The 13,021-nt window shown below is 44.0% G+C and overlaps 1 protein-coding gene across 2 annotated transcripts in view; it reads right to left on the minus strand.

Annotated features, from left to right (window-relative positions):
- Positions 1-689: 689 nt before the first annotated feature.
- Positions 690-13,021, minus strand: part of LONRF3 (LON peptidase N-terminal domain and ring finger 3) — a 44,292-nt gene continuing 31,960 nt past the window's right edge. For both annotated transcript variants that reach the window (XM_081179008.1, XM_081179007.1), the window contains exons 9-12: positions 5,630-5,788; positions 4,111-4,273; positions 2,240-2,389; positions 690-1,369 (exon numbers count right to left, since the gene is read on the minus strand). In XM_081179008.1, coding sequence (XP_081035134.1) covers positions 1,214-1,369; positions 2,240-2,389; positions 4,111-4,273; positions 5,630-5,788 — 628 coding nt within the window. In that variant the 3' untranslated portion in view covers positions 690-1,213. The remainder of the gene's footprint in view (positions 1,370-2,239; positions 2,390-4,110; positions 4,274-5,629; positions 5,789-13,021) is intronic.

Below are 13,021 nucleotides of genomic sequence, written 5' to 3' on the forward strand. Positions count from 1 at the left end.
TGGCAACCCAAACCCCACTTTCCTAGATGTAAGTCCTATTGAATTCAATGCAACTTACTTCTAAGTGGACTTGGTTAGGGTGGTGCTGTTAGTCATGCTTTGAACAGACCCACCTAAATTAATCTTAGGTTAGTCATCATGATAATGTCACATTCATGTCAATGGGTCTACCCTAAGTATGACAAAGTCTGGATCCAACCCATTGTATCAGTGCCATTTACACCTTCCACAAAATGTAAAAGCAAACTAGTTATCAAGCATGAGACTGTGTATTATTAACACTCCCACCCCCCATCTTCATGTTCATTATTAAAAACACTATAAGATAGTAAAGCAGCCAGACCTCTATGAAGAATACACACAGTCTTAGGCTATGATCCTAAACACACTTTCTAGGGGAGTAAGCTAATCACCACTGAATGTAGCAGGATTTACATTAGAGGATCATGCTGTGAATTTGCAACTGAAAACCAAATAAACGTTTTTTAGTCCAAAATAATGCTAATAATATCCATCAAAAACTTCTGAATACTGTTAATATACAGATTTTTTTTTAAAAAAACACACCAAACCAGAACCCTTTGGAATATGCCTTGAAATAAAACAGCACGATGGCTAGTTATTTCAGCTTCACATTAAACAAGAAATATATCAACGCAACTGTTCCCAGATAAAAATTTGGACTAACCTTTAAAAAAATTGTTTATAGCAAAAAAGAAAAAAAGAAAAAAGTTCACATCTGTTTTGTTCACTTTCATTATGCATATATGTAGAAAGATATCTATATATTTATGGAAACATTGGTAATTCTTTTTGAACTGAAGAATCAACTCAGCAACATTAAGGCTGCAGCCCTTCAGGGTGGTTACATGGAAGTGAAGACCTGTCACGCTTTTCAGGACTTACTTCTGAGTAGAACGTGCTTGGGATCGTGCTGCATGCTCCCCGCACAGTAGCTATAGTTTTTGCTGTGTTGATGTTAGAGCCATTTCTCGCTCCAAAAAAATCATTCTCTGTTAACACATCATTGCAACTAGCTAAAGGCCTCTTCCACCCATGAAGCTTAACCTTGCAGATCTTGCTTCAGCTGGCGAAGAGACAATGAGATGTAATAGCAGGAGAGAAAGCTCAAGAAGTCATCAGTGTAAGGAAACAGCCGAGAGACGCTCGAGTATTCTAACAGGATTCACAGGATCTCTTGCGCCGCTTATCCTCATGGTCCCGGGTTGGCCATGAAGTCAAGAATGCGCTTGATGCCGAGGAGACGGTCTTTCAGGGATGTCATGGCAAGAAATGGGAGCTGTGCTCTGCTCTCAAGAGGAAAGACAGCAAGGATCCACCAGCACCAGGCAGGGCCATTGGGGTTGCACTGCAAGGAAGAGCAAGCATTATTGTTAACAGCCATGGTTAATAATTGGAGAAAGTGGCAGGATGGAACCCCGTATTCAGGAACCGCCAACCTAATTGTAACATCTTAAATTAAAAGGCAACGTACCGTATTTTTCGCTCTATAGGGCACACTTTTCCCCCTCCAAAAATTAAGGGGAAATGTGTGTGTGTCCTATGGAGCGAATGCAGGCTCCTTGGCTTCAGTGATAGTAACGCGAAGCCTACCAAGCGCAGAGGGAGCGCTCCCTCCACACTCCGGAGGCTTCGTGTTGCTTTTGCTGAAGCCTGGAGAGCAAGAGGGATAGCCGCCTGAAGTCTTCGGAGCGCAGAGTGAGTTCCCGCTGCGCTCCGCAGGCTTCAGGTTCCTTTTGCTGAAGCTGGGAGAGCAAGACTGTCCGCGCAGCCTGTCCACTGCTCTTTGGGGCTGGGGGGGAATAAGATTTCCCCCCCTTGATTTTCCCATCTAAAAACTAGGTGCTCCTTATGGTCCGGTGCGCCTTATGGAGCGAAAAATACGGTATATAACAACATGAATAAGCTTCATATAATTAAATAACTGAAACTATACCCAACGTAAAATACACACACAAAAAATGCAAGGATGGCATGCAAAGCATCACTCTGTTCTAAACAGTGCACTCCAAGGTTAAGGAATAGAGGAAGCTGCCTTATACCAAGCCAGACCATCAGTTCATCTAGTTTGGTACTGTCTACACAGACTGGCAGCAGCTCTCCAGGTTTCCAAGGTTTTCACACGCCCAGGCCTGCCTGGAGACGCCTGGGATTGAACTGGGCAAATTGAGTGAGCTCAAATTCTTGTCCCTGCCGGAGTGTTACATCCTGTACCAACCTGTGGATCTGAATCCTTGGCAGGCATTGGACCAAAGTGACCGAGGATACGACCCTTGAGCCCTGCACCGAGGGCATCAAACCACTTGAAGGCCTCGTCATATACAGACTCGTGAAGGAGCTTCAGCTCGGCACTTTCTGCTCCTTGCACCTGGAATCATAGAGTTGTAGAGTTGGAAGGGGGACCCAAGGGTCATCTAGTCCAACCCCCTACAATGCAGGAATCTTTTGCCCAATGTGGGGCTTGAACCCACAATCCTAAGATTAAATCTCATGCTCTACCAAACTGAGCTATCCCAGGAGGTATCACCAGGGAGCATCAGGGGGAAAACAGTTTTAGAGGGATTCTAACAAAGAAACCCAGGCACCTGGATTAGTTGTCAAGATTGTAGGCTGGATTTGGGATGCTCAAGTCAAGGCATTCCTCACTGAAGCTGGCCTACCTCACAGAGTTGTTGCAAGAATAAAATAGTATACCACAATCAGCTCCTTGGAGGAAAGGGGGCTATGCAATGATACTGGTAATAAATAATTGATATTAAGCAGCTGCCTTTACTGTACTGTTTTTGGCACCTGCTATAATTTATGATGATGATGATGATGATGCAAGCCTACCCAGACATGTGAATTTGACATGTAGTTTTATTTTATATATGTTTCTCTTTGAACCTGCTGGTTTTATTTTAAAAAAATATTCCACCCAACTTACCTTACCTGGTAATTTTAATGTATATATTTATGTAAACCAGGTAGGTTTTGATGAAGCAGTATATAAATCCTGTTAAATTAAATTAAATTAAATTAAAGCAGTAAGAAAGCATGGATATGTCAGGAACCCAGAATGCAGTGGTGGCCACGACACTGAATCAATAGCCGCAGGTCCACTGGCTGAGGGGCTTGACTGGCTTCCTGGCTCTGAGCCAGATACTGGGGCCCACTGAACCAGAGAGTGGTAGGCAGGAGACCACTGAACATCAGGACTCCACAAATTAGGGTCTGCAGAGCCAAGGCCATGACAGACACCTTCCCTAAGCCTAAGGAACAAAGTAGTCCTGTTACTATCTTGTCGGTCCTATGGTCAAGGGAGGGCACAAGACCACATCCCTACTATGCATCAGAGAATCGCAGAGTTGGAAGGGATCCTAAGGGTCATCTAGTCCAACCCCCTGCAGGAATCTCAGCTAAAGCATCCATGACATATGGCCATCCAACCACTGCTTAAAAACCTCCAAGGAAGGAGAGTCTACCACCTCCCGAGGGAGAACGTTCATGGCGCCCTGCAAAGAATTCTAAGAGCTGTAGTCCTTTAAAGCAGTGCTCCCCAACCTTTTTATCGCCGCGGACTGGTAAATGTTTGATATTTTTTCCGTGGCCCGCTTGTTTTGAGCTGAGTCCCCCCCCCCCCGTGCACTTACCTCACGGCAGCTTCTCTTCAGTCCCCGTGTCTCTGACCTCGAGTCCTCAGTCCTCCCGTGGCGCCTCCTCCTCGGCCAATGGTGTGAGGTTTGCCTTTCGGCCAATCAGGAAGTGGGAGGACCCGCTCCCTGATTGGCCAGGAGGAGCATCAGTGTAACAATAGCGAATTTTCATTCGCTATTGTCACACAATGGGCGGGCTTGAGAGGGCGCAATGCTCTGCGCCTCGGCCGCCCGCCACAGTGAAATGATTTGAAGTTCCTCGGGTGGCCCGGTGCCGATTGATCCACGGACCGGCACCGGGCCGCGGCCCGGGGGTTGGGGAACACTGCTTTAAAGGGTCTGGGAGTTGTTTGGAGACACCATAGAGCTCTAGTTTCCAGAGTGGTTTAACAACAATTCCTGTTCCCAGGGAACTCTGGAAGCTGTAGCTCTGGCACATCGAGTCAATGCTCACCTTCTGATCTTCTATGTACTCAATGTCTGCAGTGTTGTATCCATCGCGTTGGCCATGCTTCAACACCTTGAACCTCCTCTTGCCAATACTGTCAACCACAGATCGGCCGTCAGCAAAGAACTGAACATTTTTTATCTCCAGCATACAGCCATAATCTGCAAATCTGTTAGCCAGAAAGGACAAGGTAAAGAAACAAGAGTTACTCTTTTCTGGCCGCAGTTTCCACAGGTCAGTGGTGAAGACATTCAGCAGTCTACTTCAGACTTGCTCAACTTGGTGTCCTTCCAGACATTTTAGGATTTACCCCCAGCAAGATGGAGCCTGTGGTCCACAGAACCATAGGAAGCTGTCTAATCAGACCATTGATCCATCTCACTCAGTATTGCCTACAGCAGGGGTTGGGAACCTCAGGCCCAAAGGCCAAATGTGGCTCTCCAAGCCTCTCTATTTGGCCCTCATGACTCTCTCCACACCACATGCCTCATTGGCCCAGCGCTGCAACCTCATTGAGTGTTGATATCTGTCAGGGCTGGGTACCAGGAGCAGGTCAGTAATAACTCACACAGCATCAGTGTGAGCTATTAAAGGGGGGGGGGACAGCTCAGGAGGCTAGGCCTAGTGAGCACAGCTGGTAGATCTTGCCCCTATAAGGGAGTGGCAAGGACTGAAGGTCCCTGCCTTCCCACAGCTAAGTCTCCTCCCGGGTTCTTCCAAGGAGCCTGAGCCTTCCTCACCTTCTGTATCTCTGCTCTGCCCTCTTCATATCTCTGTGGGTATTGGGCAACCAAGATGGAGGGGAGCTGGTCGCAGCAGGAAAGGGAGACTACTTGGTATCTTCTCTGCCTCTTGGCCCCCCTCCTCTACAGCCTCCCCTTCTGCCTCTGATTCTGGACCGCTCTCTGCCCCAGCCTGTTCCTGCTCACTAAACCCTGTTGCGTCTTCAGCTTCCAACACCTCCTCCCCACACTCTGCCCCCTCTTCTCCCTCTGGCCATTCATCTTTGCCCTACCACCACTCCGCAGGCTCTGAGCCAGCTTCACTTGGGGGTTCCTCAGCTGGTTTCTCCCACCATTCCTCTGTGCCTAACCAGTCCATGACAATGCCTGGCTGGAATGTGCCCTGAATTTTGACAACGCCTCTTGCTTCCCTGGGTGGAGGAAAGGGTGAGTGTGTGCACAAACTACCCGGTTGTACAAAGGCAAAATGTTCACCTGTTGCTCCACCTACATTTTCCTCTGGTACTACCCACCACTGGAATTCAGCCCCTGCTGGGAAGGGAATGTGGCCCCTGGACTCAAGAAGCTTATTCCCCTCTGGTCTACACCAACTGGGAGGAGGTCCCCAGGTATTCAGAGAAGAGCCCCTCTCAGCCCTACCTGGATATACAGGAAAATTGTGCACTACCACTGCGCAGTGACCCTTCCTCCCCCTCCCCCCACGTCCAAAACATCTGGAGGGACTCATGTTGGGCAAAGCTGGTCTAGCAGCACATAACAGCATCATGCTCTCTGTCACTCACCCTCTGACAGGGTCCCCAAGGCACATCCCAAACTGCTTGGTGCCAGTTTCCATACATCTGCGGATCATCAGTCGGTAGCATGGTTCAAAGATGTGCAGCGGGCAAGGGACGGTCGGGTAGGCCATCGTGCAGACAAAGATGGGTACGTTCTTATTCAAGCTGCAGGACAAACCTTTGGGTTAAGACTCTGAACATGCCACACTTGCTCACAATGCAAAACACAAGAGAGGCAGGGTGTGGAAGAGGGGCAAATATTAAACTGACAGAGAGGGCGGCGATCAACTCAGAATATCGTTTGTTTCTTCATATTGTACTAGGAGAGAAAGCCCACAGTTCCTGGTTTTTTGTATTGTTTTGCTGATCTACTAGATTATTATTTTTTAAATAAAATATTTATTAAAGGTTTTAAACAATATAACCAACTTCACATTCACAACAAAAGAGAGAAAAACAACATCGCAGTCAATCAAAAAGAAACAAAAAAATACAAGAAAAACATACGAAGCATACAAGAAAACAGAGAAAAAGCATAAAAAGACATGAAAAAAAGAAAAAGATTCAATTTCTTAAGTATTATTTCCATAACCCTCTTTCTTGACTCCCTCACATCTCCCTTTTCTGTGTTCTCATTTACAAGATCTTATTCAGCAAAACTTCACCTTCTTTCAAATCTTATTTTGTATTATACATTTCAACTATTATGTCTCCAATTTTCCCCCCTTTATTTATCAATTATTTGAGCTTGACGTAATATTGTTCAAATTTCACCTTTGTTCTTATAAACCAATTTTGCATATTCCTCTCAAATATGTCACTAATGCCATGTTATCCTCATATCCTGCATCATTCTAACATTCATACAGTTTACAATACTTTTGCAAATAGTCTTTAAATTTCTTCCAGTCCTCTTCCACTATCTCTTCTCCCAGGTCTCGGATTCTGCCAGTCATTTCTGCCAATTCCATGTAGTCTATCAGTTGCGTCTGCCATTCTTCCAGAGCGGGCAAATCTTCTGTCTTCCAGTACTTTGCGATGAGTATTCTTGCAGCTGTTGTCGCATACATAAAAAAGTTCTGTCCTTCTTTGGCACCATTTGGCCGACAATGCCCAAAAGGAAGGCCTCTGGTTTCTTAAGGAAGGTATATTTAAATACCTTTTTTAGTTTATTATAGATCATTTCCCAGAAGGCCTTAACCTTTGGGCACGTCCACCAAAGGTGAAAGAATGTTCCTTCAGTTTCTTTACATTTCCAACACTTATTGTCTGGCAAATGATATATTTTTGCAAGCTTGACTGGGGTCATGTATCACCTGTAAATCATTTTCATAATATTTTCTTTCAAGGCATTACATGCCGTGAATTTCACACCGGTGGTCCATAACCGTTCCCAGTCAGCAAACATAATATTGTAGCCAATGTCTTGCGCCCATTTTATCATAGCTGATTTAACCGTTTCATCGTGAGTGTTCCATTTTAACAACAAGTTATACATTCTTGAAAGTACCTTAGTTTTTGGTTCTAACAGTTCTGTTTCTAGTTTCGATTTTTCCACCTGGAAACCTGTTTTTTTATCCTTATTAAAAACCTCCCATAGTGTAACCAATCCCGCACTTTATCCTTCAATTTCTCGAAACTCTGCAATCTCCATGTGTCTCCATCCTTTTCTACTATCTCCCAATATTTTGGCCAGTTGGCCTCCATATTGAGTCTTTTCTGAGCCTTAGCTTCCATTGGTGACAACCACCTTGGGGTCTTACTTTCTAATAAATCTTTGTATCTTGTCCAGACATTAAACACTGCCTTCCTGACAATATGGTTCTTAAAAGCTTTGTGAGCTTTAACCTTGTCGTACCACAAATATGCATGCCACCCAAACACATTGTTGAACCCTACCAAATCCAAAATATCAGTGTTCTCTAGAAGTAGCCAATCTTTCAACGAGCAGAAAGCTGCTGATTCATAATACAGTTTCATGTCTGGCAGGGCAAACCCCCCTCTTTCTTTAGCATCAGTTAATATTTTAAATTTTATTCTGGGCTTTTTGCCCTGCCAGACAAACCTAGAGATATCTCTCTGCCACCTCTTGAAACATTCCATCTTGTCCACAATCTGCAAGGTCTGAAACAAGAACAACATTTTTGGCAATACATTCATCTTTATAGCAGCAATTCGACCCAACAAGGAAAGCTTCAGTTTTGACCAAATTTCTAAATCCTTTTTGATTTCTGACCAACATTTTTCATAGTTATCTTTAAATAAATTCAGGTTTTTAGCCGTCATATTAACCCCTAGATATTTCACCTTTTTAACCACATTTAACTCTGTCTCCTTCTGAAACCTTTCTTTTTCCAAAATTGTCAAGTTTTTTTCCAAAACCTTAGTTTTCTGCTTGTTTAATTTAAATCCTGCCACCCGACCAAATTCTTGAATCAATTCTAACACCCTTTTCGTACTAGATTCTGGCTCCTGTAATGTCAAAACCAAGTCATCTGCAAAAGCCTTAAGTTTATACTGTTTGGCTCCGACCTGGATTCCTTCAACCAACCGGTCGCCTCTGAACATGATCTACTAGATTTTTAGCCGTCGTCTGCATTCATATGTGGGGTTTACAGTGGTACCTTGGGTTATAAACGCTTCAGGTTACAGACTCCGCTAACCCAGAAACAGTACCTTGGGTTAAGAACTTTGCATCAGGATGAGAACAGAAATCACGCGGCACCAGCACAGCGGCAGCAGGAGGCCCCATTAGCTAAAGTGGTGCTTCAGGTGAAGAACAGTTTCAGGTTAAGAACGGACCTCCGGAACGAATTAAGTACGTAACCAGAGGTACCACTGTATTGTGTTAGTTTTTCCTGGCGCTTCTGTCTCAGTTTCTAACATCCCTTTTATGCTGCAGTATCTGTTGTGTTATGGGACTGTGGCTTTTTGACCAATATACTGCAATGGAACACTAGTTTTTAAATGGTGAGAAAGAAGTGTATGCTGGGATGCCGCTTCATATTTAGTCACACACAACTCCTGCTGTTTTCCAAGCTAACAGGGTGACAAGCTGATTTTCTCTCTCTCTGGAAACAATGAACAGGGAATGGGTACTAAACTTCCACTAGATTCCCAGGTGGTTTTTTTATGTTGTGGGAAAGATCATAGCCATATTCAGGCCACACCATGTATTTAAAGCAGTATTATACTACTTTTAATGGTCATGGCTCCCCCCAAAGGAATCTGGGGCTTGTAGTTTAAGAGTGCTGAGAGTTGATAGGTGACCCCTATTCCCCTCACAGAGCTACAGTAATTTTAGTTCTGTGGTAATTTTAGTTCTGTGAGGAGAATAGGCGGTCACCTAACAACTCTCAGCACTCTTGGGAAACCACACCTCCAAGGATTCTTTGGGGGAAGCCATGTTTGCTTAAACCCAAGAACAGGGTCCTCTCAGAGAAAAACAGACTTCATTCTTAATGAATCCTTGCTCCTGGCCTGCAAGTGCTCCAATTGGAGAATAGCCTTTACCAAAGGTGTCATGAGCTTTGAAGACACTTGAACTAAGGACGCAAGGGAGAAACATACTAAGAGGAAGGCATGCTTGTCAAATCCACGCCGTGATCAACTCCTGCCTGGAAACCAATGTCCCCACTGTGGAAGGACGTGTGGATCCAGATTTGGCCTCCACAGTCACTTACGGACTCACTCTTAAGACTGTGCTCATGGAAGACAATCTTACTCAGCTACGAGTGCATAGCTGTCAACTTACAGATTTGAAAATAAGGGACCAGCAGCCAAAATAAGGGACCTGCAGCCTCACCTGTTCCAGGTCCTCGTGCAGTCTGGTCAAACTCATGCTGGTAGCTTTGAGAACACTGTCCAACCAACTTTGTAACCAGTGGTTCAACTGAATAGAATCTGAATCACATGCACCACAAGGCTTATGCAGCCTCAACTTAAGATGGCTCCCCGGCCTGGCTTTGCACTGCAAAGTTTGCAGCAGCACGTGCAACAAAATGGCGTCCAGCATTCAAAAAACCCCTCAGCTTGCATTAACTAGCCACACACAAGGCATGCAAGCTCCACCCCCAGTCGTTCTTAGACTTCTTATTGGGTGAGCAACACAGCCAAGCAACACAGTTGGAGCCTCCCACCTCCCTGGCCGGCAGAGAGGGAGGGAGAAGAGCTGCTTCCTTTGTTGTTTTTTTATAATGATATTTATTGAAAAAAGAATTTTTAAAATTACAAAGGAAAAAAAAAGACAAAATTACAAAGAAAAAAGACAAAAACAGAAAAAAACCATCATGTTCAAATTCTCCACTTTCATTACCTTCTTTCCATGACCTCCTCCTCCTCCCATCTCTTGTATCTTGATTAATAATTGTCACAGCAAATCCTTTCCATAATTCATAATATTCTGTCATTACATTACCTTGATCTATTTTCATCTTATCTTATAAAAAACCTTAAAACTTAAATCTTATTTTTACCAGCTTCTCATAACCATTACCTTTTTACCTAGTTCTTTAAACATTCTTACAAGAGCCAAGTAATTTCATTTCAACATTTTTGCAACGTTCATAAAACATTTCTGATGATAAAAAAGAGAATAAAAACAATCCAATCTTCTTCCAGCGTCCCCTCCCCTCGGTCCCGGGATTGTCAGTCCTTTTTATCCCATTAGTCTGGCACATTAAGCTGGTGATCTTATATCCGAGGCCTTCAAATCTCTTCCATGTCCCTACCGCAGTTCTTCTTCATATTTTCCTTTCACTCGTGGGAACTCCAGTTTGGTAGTGTTTTTGACCCTTTTCAACAAATCAGCCCCTTTCTCATAGTCCAGACTAGACTCCATGTGGTATTTTAAAACATGTTTCAAATTCCCTCCAAGATTGGAAGTCCCAACAGCTCCAAACCTCTGACGGCCCATTGCCAGATTCGGAAAGTCCAAACAACCCTGCATAGGGGGGTCAGTCCAACCCCCCATTTCCAGCCAAACTTTGTCTTTCCAAATCTGGTTTTTTCCAAGTTCATTTGTCAAATCCAAAGGCTCATTTTCCTGCTGGGCCAAAAGTCCCTCCATCCCTGGCACCCAAGATTCAGCAAGGTCCTCTTCTTTCAGGTGTTCTGTCATGGCACGCTCCTGTTTTAGTTCCTGGGTGGGCTCCATATAGTTTCCCACTACCTGTTCAAAGGTTCTGGCCGCATTAGTCATAAAATCCGTCTTCTGACTTAACTGATCCAATAGGGCATTTATTTTACAGAAAGCACCCAACAGTGCTTCTAAAGGCATTGTCCTACAAGGTCACAAATCCTTTCCCACAGTTGTAATCAGTAACAGCTGCAAGTTCCCAGGATTTAGTTACAATTTCACAGTTCCCCTCTAGGGGGAAAAACTTCTGGTTGTTCTTTTCCTTGAAAACAATAGCAACAAAGTTTCTTTTTTAAGATATTTTGTCCATATTTGTTCTTTTAAAAGACGAAAGGAAACAATGGAGTCACAATTTTCTCTTAACTATCTGTCAAAGCATTTATTTCTGGTCAATGAGCTTCAAACATCAAATCTGACACCCCGCTCCAGGGTCAGGACGGTGGAAAATTACTTTGCTTTAGCTTCACTTCTGCAGGTTTAAACGGCTCAGGAAAAAGTCCCCCTTCTTCTCCTGCTACCGAAGGGGGGTTCAGCGATTTTAAATGATGAGAGTCGATCCTTTAAAAGTGATTTTTAAGGCTCTAGTTTGCGTTGTCTTTGCTTTGTTCTGACTACAAGGAAACGGAAGGGTGACTTCCTGTTTAAACCTTCCCGTTTCAGTACCAAATTAGGGTTAATTTTAAAGTCCAAATTCCTTTTTATTTCGCCAGTTCTTATTTGAAGTCCAAATATTTAATGTTCCAGTACTCACGGTTGGTTATTTTAGATGCCAAATTGTCCCAGGAAAAAGGCAGCGCTCTCCGGCAACGACTATGCGGCTTCGCTCCACAGAAAAAGCAATTAACTCACAGCACCGTGCCACTTCCCCCTCTTCAGAGCCCGTTTATGGGTTCCTTTGTGGGTTGGGGGGCGCTAAGGGTGCCCGCCGAGTCCCACGGTCACAGGCTTCATCCACCTGTGATTTGAGGAGCTGCTTCCTTTGAAATTTAAGGGACATTTAAGGGACATCCATCAATAAGGGACAGCAGCGGGACATGGCGCTGGAATAAGGGACTGTCCCTTCAAATAAGGGACACTTGACAGCTATACGAGTGATAGCCAACACTCCCCAAGGGTGGTGGTGGTAAATGTTTTAACACCTCCCAGATTTTTTTGGGGTGGGGGTGGGGAGCCATGATTGCCTAAAGTAGCACCACAGTGTTTTAAATGTATGGTTTGCATGTGGCCTATCAGGTAAGGAAATGTAAAGAAAATGTTCTTTTTTGAATAATAGGTTTGGAATTGCCCAAGAAAGATGTTAGATTGTTTTTGTATGCCACAACTGCTGCTAGAATTTTGCTGGCTAAAAATTGGAAAACACAAGAAGTGCCAACAGTGGAGGAATGGCAGATGATGATGATGGACTTTGGGGAGCTAGCCGACCTGACCGGAAGAGTCCGCGACCAGAAGGAGGAGGAATGCCAGAAGGAATGGACGAAATTTAAAGACTACTTAGCTAAATATGCTAAGATAACTAAAATAGAAATACTTGCAAGTACCAGATTGGCCTAGGATTTAAATATGTCATGTTATAGAACAATATGTTTAAAGTTAAAATGAAAAGAAAGAAAGATGTTAATTGACTAAGTAAATTTTATGTGAAAATAGTTTTGGAAAACCGTTACAATGATATACATAGAAACTCAGCCAGGGGGATTTGAAGAAGTCACCCAGCAATGTTAACAAAAATGGAACTATTACAGTTAGGATCTATGTTGGTTTGTTTGTTTATTTGTTTCCTTTTTCCTTTTTTGATGTTTGGAAAATCAATAAAAAAATTGGGGGGGGGGAGGAAATGTAAAGAAAATGTTGTCTGAATGCAGCCATAGAGCAAAACCCAACCTGTGCAACCCCAGCCATCTTGATGCAGTCTAAATTAGGGATGGGTACATCCCTACATCCCAACAATTTCCAACAGAGCAGGCTTTTTCCCGTTGCCCAGCTAAAAAGGCTCCCCCGGGGGGCTTGGTGCATGACATACAGTGTAATCAGTGAGTACATCAGCCATATGAAACCCACGCACAGCTTACACATTGCTGAACCTCTCCAGCAGCGCATGGAGGGTTATTCAGAACTAGCCCCTCCTCCCCCAGTCTCTTGTCCTTCTCCAAACACCTGTTTATGATCTGTTGGGCACAGAGGATTATCTTTTCAATGTACTGCTGATGAGAGAATCAAGGTCGCAGCTTGTGATCCCTTATCTTGTACCAGGATGGCACATC

Source organism: Podarcis bocagei, assembly GCF_964188305.1.
Source record: "Podarcis bocagei genome assembly, chromosome: Z".
NCBI lineage: Eukaryota > Metazoa > Chordata > Lepidosauria > Squamata > Lacertidae > Podarcis > Podarcis bocagei.